Source organism: Alligator mississippiensis, chromosome 4, assembly GCF_030867095.1.
Source record: "Alligator mississippiensis isolate rAllMis1 chromosome 4, rAllMis1, whole genome shotgun sequence".
Lineage (NCBI taxonomy): Eukaryota > Metazoa > Chordata > Crocodylia > Alligatoridae > Alligator > Alligator mississippiensis.
Window position 1 is genome coordinate 140,839,904 of NC_081827.1, and position 14,764 is coordinate 140,854,667.

General features: G+C 44.4%; 1 protein-coding gene across 1 annotated transcript in view; it reads left to right on the plus strand.

The window, feature by feature from the left end:
• ANO2 (anoctamin 2) overlaps nt 1–14,764 on the plus strand; it is a 313,194-nt gene that overhangs the window by 229,649 nt on the left and 68,781 nt on the right. Inside the window, exon 18 of the mRNA XM_019482201.2 lies at nt 12,386–12,460. Coding sequence (XP_019337746.1) covers nt 12,386–12,460 — 75 coding nt within the window. The remainder of the gene's footprint in view (nt 1–12,385; nt 12,461–14,764) is intronic.

The window sequence follows — 14,764 nt, forward strand, 5'->3', positions numbered from 1 at the left end:
GTCTCTTGTAGGCATTCAAAGTAGGTGCTTGAACCATCTCCAGCGGCAGTCTATTCCAGACCCTGGGGGCTCGGACAGTAAAGAAGTTTTTTTCTGAAGTCCAGCCTGAAACGGTCATGGAGGAGTTTGTGACCATTCGACCTTGTCATCCCTTGGGGTGCTCTGGTGAACAGACGTTCCCCCAGATCCTGGTAAGCACCCCTGATTGAGCTGGCATGGGTGAGAGTTAGAAACGCCTGCACTGAAGAGATGTTCTCCTATGGGAAAACAGAAATAAATAAATGAAATATTTGTGATTTGAACAAGCAGGCTGTGGAGCAATGGACAGATAAATGTGGAACTGTTTTTACAGTGCTTCTTGATGGTATCAGAAGGTAGTGTATTTTCAGGCTTCCACAGCTCAACGTTGATCTTAACCCAGATTTGGGATTCTTGTCCCATAAGGCAAGTCAGGAGGAAATAAAAACCTCCAACAAAAACATACTCCTTCCCCAATTTTTTGGTATTATATTCTGCTCTGACAAACAAATTAGCTTTTCTGTGAGGCCTTTTGTTCAACACCATATTGAGAGGGAAAAGCACTCTCCAGGCAGAGTGACCATTACTCACGCTCATACTTTTTATATAAGAAATTACCAGTACAACATAAAATCAACACAGCCTGAAAAAAATGGTTTTTAAAATGTACTGGTTAATGTTTTTTTTTTTTTAAATGTACCGTACTCAACCTACTGATGCAGGAATGTTTCTTCCAGGTGCATTGTTGAATGAAGTGATATTGTACAAATATGCATATCTTAAACCATGAAGAGTACTCCTTATTCAGCAGCCATATGCATGGTTCCTCTGACAGCACACTTAAATGTTCCTTTGATCAGGAATATCCATTTATGTCAAATGTACACTTGTTGGACTACTCTAATTTGTTTTCTGCCTGTTTGGCTCAGTTTCATTCTGTTTAGTAATATATGCTTCTGCTTATTCATGCCGTTTTCACAGTGTAAACTGAAAAGGAAGTAGTGCATTGTATACCATTGGCCATAATGTACATCCCATGAAATCCAATACAGTACATGCATCACATGGTGGAAATCTGAAAAAAAAAAATCCACATATTTAGAGGCAGAGGCATTTTCTTTCAGTTGATGGCTACTGTAATATTTTGATCACAGAGTAGGTCCTTGCAGGAGAGGGGCCTTTACAGTACAGGCTTTTAGTGGCTAGATGGCACTATTGGCAGAGAGTAGAATCAGGTGCAATATAAAATACCAAGTGAATCCACAGATTTTGGTTCTAAAAGAAAATGGTAATTTGCAAGGACTGCAAGAGGAATAGGAATTCCACTGCCTACTACCATATATTGTTTTGATTTAAGAAATCGACATCGCAAATTGCATATATACCGCATAAGCTGACCTCTACTGTCTAATAATTCATTAATATCTTTACAAAATACATTCCTGCTTCTAAAAGGTTAAGATATAAGCCCTGTGCCCTCCTTTGTCACACTGTAGAGATAGGCAAAATCATGGCAATTCCATGCAACATTGAAAGAATAAGATACACAGAGGGGAGAATCAGTTACATGGCATGCTGTGTCCTCAATGACACTGGAGAGTGGTACAATGCATGAAGCAGTATGACAAACTAGGGAACATATATGGCAGTTTAGCAGGCTGCAATTTCTGCTGTTGCAAAGGGAAGCAGTAGTTTCTCCAGCATAAGGAGCTACCTCATTTTGATGAAGGGCTATATTGGTGCAGGTTGAAGAGAGGGAACCAATGTTATCATGACGAAGATCATGGAACCTAGGCAGTTAGTGTAGGAGAACAGTGAGAGGCTCAGAGCCCATGCCATTCCATTCAAATGGCTTAAGATTGCCAGCTAGTTCTGAGGATCATTGCACATTTAAGGAACCTCATCTCCTGGATGGATTTCAACTTCAAGAAACAAAGAGATCTTCCTGGTAAATCAGATCGCCTCTCTTTTTAACGGAGGAAGTGGAAGACATCCTAGAATATATTAGACTCTAGAGAAGAAAATGATCACTCTTAATCCAGACAAATGGTTCAGCTAATGTGGCTTCTACCACTTCTCCTTGGAGACTGTTTCATAGTCTAATAGGTTTCTTCGCCAAAGCATTTTTCTTCATTCTTTGTATTAAGTTTTCTCTTCTCTAATTTCACCCCATTAATTCTAGGTATACTCCTATGTACTATCCTAAATGAATTCCCTATTCTATTGGTGTTTACACCCTTCACATGTTTATTGGCTTATCATACCCTTCTTCCTCAGACATTGCTTAGACAAGCTATCCAGATCTGACTATTTTAATCTTTCCTCATAAATCAGTCCCTCCAGCTCCACACTCATGTTTGTTTTATTTCTCTGAACTCCTTCCAATCTGACAATATCTTATTGCTAGCCTGGTGTGCAGAATGGAGCACAGTGTTCCATGTGCAATTGCACCTACCATGTGTAGGAAGGATTATTCTCTCCTTATTTAGTGAGGTGATGTCCTTTGGGTACAGTCCATATTTCATTTTGTTAGCTCTTGTTGATGGCCAAGGTTGATAAAATCAATTATGCTTCTAAACCCTTATTTCAGCAGCTAAATAAGTGGGCAGACTTTTCAAAAGCACTTATCATACACCAAGTCTCCTGAGGTTACTAGCTGCTGCTTGCTGTATCCTGCTTTTTTGATACAGGTCATCTCGGTGGCAGCAATCCCTCACTGTCAAGGATGATCATTCTCATGGGTCAAATAAAGAGTTGTAAATGAGGTTGTTGATGGTTAAGAAGGCCAATTCTAGAGTATCAAACTCTCCAACAAACACCACATATGGTGGTTAAAGGGAGGGTCAGACCACAGATTTCTTGGTCTTGTTTCCTTTCCTTCTGTTTCTGTGTGTGGCAGGGCACTGTTTGTGCCTGCCACTTTAAGGGCCTGAACCCAGCAGCTGGCAGGTACTTGATGAGGGCAGCCATTTTAGATCCAGGGCTGCCCATATAAACAGGGCATTTTGCTGCTGGAAGGCCAGGTAACAACATCGCCTGGCTGCAAGTATCAACTGGAGGTAAGGGCACAAGCTGTAAGGGATGCTCGGGAGGCTCCTAGTCCTGGGTATGACCTAAAACTGCACCCTGCCAGGAGTGGGTGGCCTGGTGGGGCTCTCGGTGGCACGGGAGCCCCCAGGAAATGCCAGGCCAGTTACTACCCCGGTGAAAGATGGGTTGGGGAGCTTTAATCCCAGCTCCCACCTTTGGGTGGCTCAGGACATCAGAAGTAGAAGGAGCCAGGCATGGCTATGGCCACCTGAGCCCACCCAAGGAGGGAAGCCCCGAGACCCCGAGCAGGTGGGGGAGGTGCGTTGTGGAGACCCAAGTAGAGGGGGGGTGCGTTGTGTAAGATATCAGGGTAGCACCATGGCCTGCTGCGCCAGGGGGGGAGTGAGAGTCACCTGTGAGACCCTGGAGCACCAGTCGTGGTGTGAGTCACCCCATCTCCCCACATCCAGGAAGAGGCACCCAGAGAGAGTGTGGGGTTAGTGAGGCCAGAGGTAAAATGCTCCCTCAACTGGTCCGTGCTGGGGCCAGGACCAAGAAGGTCAAAAGAGCCAGATGTCCACCACGAGGGGCACCCAGAGTTGTGGGCCTGGGACCCTGTCTGGCCTTGGAGGTGAGGCCAGGGCCTGTGTGTGGCCGAAGGTCCTGAGTGGGGACCACGCCCGAGAGGGGAGCCAGCTACAAGGAGCTTGGCAGCCCGAATGAAGGTGTTGTAGGCCGCCTGAGCAGAGAGATCAAAGGAGAGTCCTGCCAGGAGGATTCTGGAGCTAGTGTGGGGCCGGGGTGACTGATAACACCTGGATGCCATCTGTGAGGCTTGGGCCACAGTGTAGGGGAGGTATGAAGCTGCGGATACCGCCCCCAGAAACACTGGGAGTACACTAATGGGCGGCCTCCTGCTTATTAAGATCTTTAATCAATTAAGTAATATCAAGGCATGGTGGGTGGTTAGCCCAGGAACAGTTGGGTGGACCACAGGGAAATCGGCCGTGAGAAGGCTGATCTGTTACACTATCATTTCTGCCTCTGGGACAAGATGGTTTTCCTCAAAGTAAGGTTTACCATCTCTCACAAGGCAGCACCACTTTGCCCTGTCCTGGCCCTGTAAATGCCACACATCTTAATTTTTGCCTTGAGGGTGTCTTTGAAGCATTTCCTGTGACCCCCTACATGTCCTTTGCCCTTGGCTGAGTTGGGAGTATAGCAGTTGTTTCAGTAAACATATACCAGGCATGCACACAGAGTGCTGTGCCCACCACAGCTGACGTTGAACAGTCAGTGCTTCCATACTGGTGGTGTTAGTGTTGATGAAGACTCTGGTATTTCTGCAGCTATCCTCACACTTTATGCCAAGGGTCTTCCTGAGGTAGCACTGGTGATGGTGTTCCAGGCTTTGGTGGTCCCTGTAGGTCACCCAAGCTAAACAGCTGTAGATAAGAGCAGGAGCTTTCATAGATTTCACAGACATTAAGGCTGGAAGGGACCTTGTAAGATGATTGGGTCCAGCCCCCTGCCCAAGGGGCAAGAAGTCAGCTAGGGTCAAATGATCCTTTGTTCAAGTCTTGATATTTGTGATCGCTGAACACACAATAATACAGTCTCCCAAAGGCAGAGCTGGCACATTGCATCCTATACTGGATCTCCTCATCCATGTGGCCTTCTTTGAGAGATAACTGCCAAGGTATGCAAAGTGTTCAACATTGTCCAGCTCCTGTCCGTCAATGAGCATCTTTGCCAAGGGAGTTGAATGGCCCAGAGCAGGCTGGTAAAGCACCTTTGTTTTTCCATGTTAAGGGTCAGTCCAAGGTACTGGTATGCCTGAGAGAAGCAGTTAAGGGCTATTTGTAGGTCCTCTTCCATATGTGCAATGACAGCACAATCAACTATGGACCACTACCCTATGCTCCTTGTCCACGTGGGTGCCAATGACACGGCGAGCAACAACCCCAGGAGAATCATGAGTGACTACAAGACCAGGGGGGTGAAGCTCAAGGAACTAAGAGCACAAGTGGTCTTCACCTCAATCCTCCCAGTTAGAGGCCATGGTCGTTGGAGGGAGAAGTACATTGAGGAAGTCAACTGAAGGCTTTGGAGATGGTGTCACTGTGTTGGTTTTGGATTCCTTGACCTTGGCATGCAGTTCAACAGCACTAGTCTACATGCAAGAGACAGGTATTCACATCACAGGTAGAGGAAAGAAGCTCTTCTCTATGAAAATTGCTGACTTGCTGAGAAGGGCTTTAAACTAGGCATGTCTGGGGGATAGAGGGTAGATTCCACTGTTGTACACAAATCCTCTGGCCAAGATGACCCAGGGAAGGGCATTCATGTAGGGGACATCCAGATGAGTACCAATACCCTGAGACACTTGCAGAGTGACAGAAAACCTGAGGTGACTAGGGGTGAACTCAGGTGTCTTTATGGGAACGCCAGAAGCATGGGCAAGAAACAGGATGAATTGGGACTCCTTCTGGTGGACAAGGAATTTGACCTCATTGGGTTGACAGAGACCTGCTGGGATGATGCATATGATTGGGCAGTGGATATTGAGGGCTATAGGCTGTATAGAAAGGATCGAGTTGGGAAGAAAGGAGGCCCTTTATGTGAAAGACTGGTGCTCCTCCCTGCAGGCTCTGTTTGATTTCAGGGAGAGGTCCCTTGAGACCCTCTGGGTCAAGATACAAGGGGGCTCAGGAGAGGGGGACCTGATGGTGAGAATCTACTATAGATCTCCCTACCAAGAAGAGAGCGATGAGACATTCTCTTTGGAACTGACTTAAGCAGCCAAGACTGAGTCTGAAAAGACTGAGAGGTGATTTGATACCTGCCTACAAGTATATCAGGGGAAAACACCAAGATCTAGAGGAGAAACTGTTCAGAAAGGCACCCCTTGAGAGGACAAGGTCCAATGGGCACAAGCTGGTTAAGGAAAAATTTAGGCTGGACATAAGGAAAAGCTTCTTTTCCATAAGGGTATCTGGAACACGTTCCCAGCAGAGGTGATGCAGTCACCACCCTTGGAGTTGTTCAAGAGGAAGCTGGACCAGCATCTCATTGAGCTTGTATTAGTCCAATAACCTCCTGCCCATGGCAGGAGATCAGACTTGATGATGTTACGGTCCTTTAATTCTATGATTCTAAAGTTCCACAATTGAGGCTGAAGTAATTTTGGTTTTGGCATGGAGGTGAGAGAGAGAGAGAGAAAGTTCCCATCCGTCTTGTACTCAATGTCAATGCCATGTGTCAGGTGGTCATGGATGAGCATCTTGATGACTGCAAGAAAGATGGAAAAGAGAATTGGTGCAATCATGCAGCCCTGCTTGATGGCAGTTCAAATGACAAAGGGGTCTGTAGCAGAGTAACTGCAGAGAATGGAGGCAGTCATTCAATCATGAAGGAGTCTTAGGATGGTGATACATTTCTCTGGACAGCCAAACTTTAATAAGATCTTCCATACAACCTCATGGTTAACAGAGTCAAAGGCTTTGGTCAAATCAATAGAGGCCACATACCTGGTGTTGTTCTTGGTATTTTTCTTGGATCTGCCAGGCCACAAAAATCATGTCCATGGTGCCTTTTGATATTCTGAAGTCACCCTGAGACTCAGGAAGGAGTTCTTCAGCAAGAGGGATCAGTCAATTCACTAGAATTTGAGCAAGGATTTTACCAGTAACGGAGAGGAGGGTTATATCCCAATAGCTTCTACAGTTAGACGTATCTCCCTTTTTAAAAATGGTGACTGTATTGGCATTCTTTAGGCCAGTGGAAATTTCCTCAGTGTTCCAGATTTTGAGAAATAGTGTGTGAAACTTGCTGTTTATCGTTTCTCTGCCTACGTTGAAGACCTCAGCTGGTATGTCATCAAAGCCAGATGCTTTCTTGTTCTTCATCTGTCTTATCACCTGGTGGACATCTTCAGAGGTTGGTGGACTGGCAAGTAATTCCCTTACTGGATGCTGCAGGATGGATTCAGTGGTTTCATCAGTCACTGTCGATTCTCAGTTCAGGAGCTTTTGGCAGTGTTCCTTCCAGCAGTTTTTGATGGACTCATTTGAGGAGTATACTGCAACCTTCAGAGTTAAGTGGGGTGAGTCCACAAGAGCTTGGTCCATACATAGCCTTCATTGCACTGAAGAAGCTCCACATGTCATGACTGTCAACATATTGTTGAACTTCTTTCGCCTTCTTTCCTACCGTTTGTTTCTGATTTCTCAGATCTTCCTTTCGGGTTCAGCTTTAAGCTGTTGAAAAGTTTCCTGCTTCTGACTGGAAGTAAGATGGTTTTGCCAATCACAGAAAGATTTTCTCATCTAATTGAGAAGGACTTTGATTTCAGCGTTGTTTTCATCAAACCAGTCCCGATGGCATTGGGTGATAAAACCAATTGATTCCATGCAAGCTTCATGGATCGTTTGCTATGGATTTTTCCAATCTTCCTCAACACAAGTGTTATTATTTTTAGTCTTAAGATTGGCAAGTTTCTTACTGAGATGTTTCAAGGATGTTACAGTGTCTAGGGGACTGAAGGCATTTGATGTTGTCTTTGGACTGATTTGGGTTGTTTTCAATGTTTTAGTGCAACTCTGATGGACATGATTGATCTTACTAAGCAAGGATCAGTCCAGCAGTCATTGGCTCCCCCCATAACACATATAGTACAAATGTCTTTTAGATTACACACTCTTATGATGATGTAAGCAAGCACATCTATTTATGTCTCAAACTAAGGGTATATGCAGGGTTAGTTTGACTTAAGTGTCAAACTGTACACACACACACACACACACACACACACACACAAAATGATCACCTGATCTAACTTAGTTCACCCACATGCAGACCTTACACTTAGATCAACCTAAGTATGGTTAGGTAGATCTAAGTGCCGATCTGTACATATGTACAAGAAAATTAGATTAGGCAAAAATGGCCAGCCTAATCTACTTTTAATTCCTCCAGGAGGTGAACTATGGAGATCAGACTAACCTGGGCCCAATCTAACCCTACCATGTGTACCAGTGCAGTGCTGGACCCACCAGGCCTCCACCCCTGTGGATTTATCAGCCACCCCAAACACCCTAATCTCTATTGTAGATCTGCTAGCACCTCCCCCTCCCCCATTCTGACTTACTTAGATTACATTTCTGGGGTGGCTTCTGGCATTGTACACAAGGGGGACCTGATCTACAATTACACAGCTTAAAGTGAGCCACATGATTGTAGATTGTGTGTGTGTCTGTGTGTGTGTTTGCGCAGCACAGCCCCAGAATGGGAAAGCCCAGCTACTTGTCTAAGCCCCTGGGCTGTGCTTTTTCTACCCCTATCCCTGACCATGAATGGACCGCTGTTTTACTTCTTTAGTGTTTTTTCCATTAGTGAAATAGATTGACACAGTGAAATAGATCTCTCAGTGTCAAAAAAACCCCTGCCATGCTGCAAATTAGTGAACAGATGCACCTGCACTGCATGAGGTTTGTGGTGCCTCAAACCAGCTTGAGGCAGCACAAATCGCACTTGAACACTCGTGGGGACACACCCTGGAGGGTTTTGCCTTCCTTTCTAGCAGGATGCATGGTCCTATTAGATCTTTTGAGCTTATTTTAATAAACTACTTCTTGTCCTTCTTAGTTGCAAGACATTGCAATTGTCTTTGTCTCCCTGCTTTACCAGTAGCAAGTTAGGGTGTTTTTGATGTTTTCAAGCATTGTGCTTGATAGTATGCAAGAGTGTTGGTCACAAAAGTTTTTAAGAGGAGGTTAGACTAGTGGTTTTCAACCTTTTTAGAATAAGGGAATTAAACTGAAGAAAGTATAAGAATATAAAATGCCCAAGATTCTAATAGTCAACAATTATGAAAAGCGACTGATCAGGTGGTTATTGTAACAACAAAGAGGCTCAGTTGTACGTTAACTTTGACATTGGATGAAGGAATCCTTAGACGAGACATCTGGAGCTCCTGGTAATAAAAGTAAACTACTTCAGACCTTTGTTGGGAAAGACAGCAAATAAATAAAATAAATAAATATATAGACATCTCTGATAATCATTCTCAAAATATAGTTCTTCTGAGGTCTTGCAAGAAACAGCGTCCAAGAAAATAGTATAGCTTATCTATGTTCTAAAATGGATAAGGGTTAACGTTAACATTTTCTATTGATATATTGAAATTCAGTAAGAGCTGCATGAAAACTTTCAAATTCCAGAATTGCAGTTAAATTTCAAATTGGGGAGGGTTTTATAATAACAATTTTAAGTTTGTTAAAATTTAATTTCAACTGGGGTGGGTAATTCTCCTTCTAGGAACAAAACTGGAGGTTCCTAACTTGCCCCTACATCCAGGGTCAGACTGATCACCATATTTGGGGTCAAGAAGAGGAAGGCATTTTACTCCATGATCACACTAGTATGGACTGTGGGGTTTTTTGCCTTTCCGTATAGTGAAGGATGTGACCTTCTACCCAGGACCTCTTGAGTGTATATTGACAACATTTTATAGAAGGAGAATATTGGCTGCGTGTTTCCCCTGCTTTACCTGTGGCAGGCTTGCCAATTCAGCCCAGCTCAAACGGGCTTGGAGAATCTTCGTTTTCATTGGTGGAACCTGTCCACCAATCAGGTAAGGGCTGGGGAGGCGGCCCTGCCCCTTCTATAGAAGGGGGGGCAAAGAGCCTCCAGGACCTGATTGTAGCCTGCATTCTGCAGGTCCAACAGGACTTTGGGGGCAAAGCCTCCGATGCAGATAAAAGGAGCTGCATGCCCAGCACGAGGGGGAGAAGATGCGTCCGAGGAACGGAGAAGAAGGAAAAAGAATCAGAGAAGAGCGGGGAGAGCTGCCCAGTAGGCGTTTCCGGTTGCCCTGAAGAGCCCCGGAGACTCATTCACCAGGACCCATGCCTGAGCCCATTTGGTGCACAGCATGGCATACACAGCAGAGACCCTGGGAGCTTCTTGAGGCCAGGCTGCAACCACTGACAAGCAGCCAGGGTACAGTGCACATATCGGTGCTCAGGGCTCAGACCCTGGGAGCCACAAGAGGTGTCTCGGGTCTGCAACCCCTGGCAAGCAACCAGGGCGCAAGTACAGGCAATGTGGCACAGAGAGTCTGGGAGCTGCCTGAGTCCCAGTGCTGCACAAGGCTGCCCAGGCCTCCAACCCCTAGCACAAAGCAAAGTGCCCACTACACACAGTGGTGCATGTGGCCCTAAGCCGGCTACAGTGGAGCCGGGTGGCAGGAAAGCCCAGCAGGGAGTAGAGCTCAACCTGGAGGACAGGAGGCAGCCCTCCAGGACTCTGGAATAGTAAGTTACTCTGGAGAGAGAGTCCCCAGAGGGGAAGGACCCCCAGGGTTGTGAGGGGACACCGCATGGGCTGCTCCTGGGTGATAGGGGGTGATTAGGAGTCTTTGAGGTCTCCCTCTTCTTTTCTTTCCCCCCACCTCCTTTCCTGTAGTGGTACCTCAGGAATGGGTCCCCTGCCCTAGAGGGTACTCAGGTAGCCTAAGGATTGTTTATTATATTCGTAGAGTGTCTTATATTTCATGTGAATAAGTTGAAGTAATAGTTTGTATATTAACAGAGTTTAAGGCTGCCTGATCAATATCCTTTGTTCTGGGTTGTTCTATTGTCCACTTGTATTTCTGAATAATAATTGCGTCTCTGTCTGTCTGTCTATAGAGAGATATATTGTATAGGGTTTATTGTTTTGTAAGTTTGTACATGTTTATGTATATATGTCTATATCCTTACCTTTTTATGGTTTTGTTGTAATAATACATTTGTATATAGTAGGACTTTGTGAATTGAATCACCACCCAAAGCTTCAGAGGAAATTTGGCTCGATTTGGTGGCTGAATCTCTGAATCTGAATCAAATCAGGGGACCAATTAAAAGGTCCAAATCCATTCAAAGATCTCCGAATCTTTGGAAAAGATTTGGAAAGCTTTTATGATTTGGACGGTCCCCAGGGGCTGCAGCAGGGAGCTGCAGCCAACTCTGAGTCGGTAAGTACTAGAGGTCGGGGAGGGGGGACCCCTGCCAGCCCCCATCCCCTGCCTGCTCCCCCAGCCCCCTCCCCCCCCCCCCCATGGCTGCCTTGCCTGCCCCAGCTCCGGGCTGTTTAAAAAAAAAAAAAAAAAAGCCCTGGTGCTTACCGGGTGCTGCCAGGCAGGAGGACAATCCCCACTGGCCCACACTGGCCCACACTGCATGAAGGGCTCTGCACAAGCCCCTGACCCTACCTCGCTCCTCCAGCCCCCCCACCCCATGGTTGCCCCACCTGACCCAGCTCCAGCCCTTTAAGAAAAAAAAAACCTAGAAAAGCCCTGGGACTCACCGTTCCTGCTGGCGGCGTCAGGGCTTCAAGGGGCTCATGTAGAGCCCCCCATATGGTGCAGGGTAGCAGGGGACAGCAGGAATTTCCCCACCCCCCAACAGCAGGAGCCGTGAGTGTGGGGTTTGTTTGTTTTTTTTTCTTAAAGGGCCGGAGCCGCCGAGGGCGGGGCAGCCATGGGGGGGAGCAGGGTTGGGAAAGTGCGGGGAGGGATCGGGGAGCTCATGCAGAGCCTCCCATGTAGTGGGGGGCAGCGGGGATGGCTCCCCTGCCTAGCAGCACCCACTGAGTTGGGGCTTTTTTTTAATGTGTGGTAGCTGGGGCAGGTGGGGCAGCCATTGCCGGGCTTGGGGGGATGGGCCTGACTGATTTGGAGATTCGGCAGCAGCTGAATCTCTAGATCAGATTTGGCCAAATTGATTTGGGACAATGATTCAAATTACTGAATCAAATCGCTGTCCCCTGAATTGGCCAAATCTGAAGCAAATGCTAGCTGCTTCGCACAGGCCTAGTATATAGGTAAGTAATTGAATTACTGGGCCTGATTCTATAGGGGACAAAGGTGCCCACTCGGCGGCTGTGTCTTTCCACAGCACACTGCCCTGCCAATAATTCCCTCAATTTAAGGGGGGAGTACAAACCCATGTATACCTGGGCTATACAGGTTAGTGTGTTAGGTCTATGTTGTGTCAGGGTGAGAGCAGTCTTCCATAGAGTTTAGATTATGTCTGTATGGGATGGTTAGGATAGGGATGTCCCTGGAGGTCCCTTGCAACTATACTTCTCTATGATTTAAGACTCTAACGCAGTTTTCCTATTGGTCTCCCATTTTTCCTGTGCTGACTGAAAAAAAATGCTATGTCAAAATTTTCAAACTCTGAGAAGCAGGGGAAAGGCAGATTTGATAAGAATTGTATTAAATGTTTTTCTTGTCTCTTCTAATATTCAGTATGGTCAGTTTTGTAATATGTGTTTGTTTGTTTTGCAACAGGAAGACAAGGAGAAGTTAACGTGGAGGGACCGCATATCTGGCTACTTAATGAACTTTGCATCCATTTTATTTATGGTAATTTATTTGTATTTTCTTTCACATTTATCTGTCCTGCAGAGAGGTGATTAGCTCTGTTAGGCTTCATTCAAGCAAAAGATAGGGCAGGGTGGCACCTTAAAGACTAGCTGGTTCAGAAAGGCATGAGTTTTTTCTAGGCAATAGTCTACTTCTTCAGGTACTTTGCTGTAATTGTCTGTAACAGCATCCTCCTTAAAGCTGTATTAATAGTCTCAAAGGTGCAAATGACATCTTCTGTTTTGTCCTGGGGAACATGCCTCTGGACAATAAAATATATCCCTGTTAAACTAAGGCATGGTAAATAGTACTAGGAAAGCTTTGGCAATAATCCTGCCAATACTTTGTCAATGACAGCACAATTCCACTACCAACTTAAACCACTGAATAATAAAAAGACTCTGTCAGATCCGTAGCTGACATTAGTCAGTAATAGCAATATGCTAGGCTTATACCACCTAACTGTCCCCAATTCCTTTACTCAAGGAATTTTAATGTTTTAAAATATGAATGAGACTATATTTCTTATTTATTAGGAATGTACACATCCTACAGGTATTCACTCAAAATTGAATTTGCTTTTGCAACATTCACACCAATTTTATGGTCACTTGTCTCATTTGTGTTTATATTTTATATGTTAAATTTTAAATAAGACGCACTTTCTACTGAGCCTCAGCAAACTTTGAATTTCATAAAGAATTCCTGACTGATTTCAGTGGGGCCTTCTGCTTAAAAACCAATACTACAGTATATCTGGTTCTGCACAAAGCAGTATAGTCTCTTATGATTTAATATGCTAAACCCTTGATTTGTGAGTGTGTATCAGGCTTTCTATATGTGCATATTAGCAAAAGTTGAATGTTGATGCTTCTTAAAATTTGGGCTTTATCAAGCTACTAAGAGAAATGTCAGCTAAAAGATGACACAACTGAGTGAAAACTCACAGGAAAAAAAATAGAATTCTTCTCAATCCTAACAAACATTACTATGACTGATGTTATAATATTTCTAAGGCTTCTGATACATGTTACATATATTTTGCAATTAACTGGTTAATCACACAAGACAAGCTACATGTGCAAAGTAATTATCACATCATAATAAGGACTATCCTGCTATAAAAAAGCCAACCAGCTACAAAGTTAGTGCTTGAAAATGTGTAAAACTTGGTAGCTGATGTCTATCCAGCTTTAATTTGAATGTGTGGCAGAGCCCTAAGTGTGCCCAATAATAGACCCTCGATATAGCAGAGAATCTCTGTTCTCAGATACAGTGCTTAAGATGCATCTAACTTTAACTGTATGCTCAAATCCCATGTTTTCCAAGACATGTCCTCTTTTTTGGACCCCTGTACTGCATCCAGGCTGTTTTTTAAACTAAGAGCAAACGTCTGGGTTTTCTACTCCCTACCCTGGAGTGGCATACTAAGCCAACCTAAAGTGCTTAAAACTAGTTTCAGATGTTAGTGTGTGGGCAATCCAGAGGTTAAGAGCTCCAGGAGCTGCTTAAAATTAATGTGTAATAAGGCCCCCAGAGTCATTCTATAATATTGTAATTATAACTTTAAAGCAATTAATAGTTACAGGAGAGAAAGTTGCAAACCTTGCATGAAATTCAAGCTTATTTCTCCTCAGTAAGAGCCAGATCCCATCTCCTGTGTGCAAATGACAATCTTTTCTTTACTGAATGCCGTCATTTTTCTATTGAAGTGATTAAAAACAATGGAAACCAGAGGGTAAATTCTGCTGTCAGTTTCTGGAGTGGGTTGCGCCAGTGCAGCTGATTTTTGCCTGGTCAATTTTTCTTGTCTGTATCAAGATACGCAAACTTTTACTAAAAGTATGATCACTATTAAGGTACAGTAGGCAAAAATTAGGTGCATACGCACGCACACGCACACCCTACACTTTCCTGTTGCTGCAGAAGTGATTGTTGAATTACTTACACCACCTTTTCCAGGCCCACACAGTCTGTCAGGGTCAAACCCATAGGAATTTTCCTTAAAAATGTCTACGTTTTATAGAATGATGGCATCATGCACTTTCCCCACTTCCCTACTCTTACACAGCATGCTTTTCCCTGATATTTCTAAAAGCTGCTGAGAATTTTCTCTTAGTAGACCTTGCTCTTTATTTATTTTATTTTTTATGTTGCTTAAAGCATAATTTGTATGTTGTATGAAAACCTTTCCAGTAGAAATGTCTCACAATTTTTTCTTATTAAGCCCTTGATCTTTCTCTCACTTTACTTAGTCAAGTATATTGTTTGTTTAAATATCAGTTTTTAAAAAGAATATCTTCA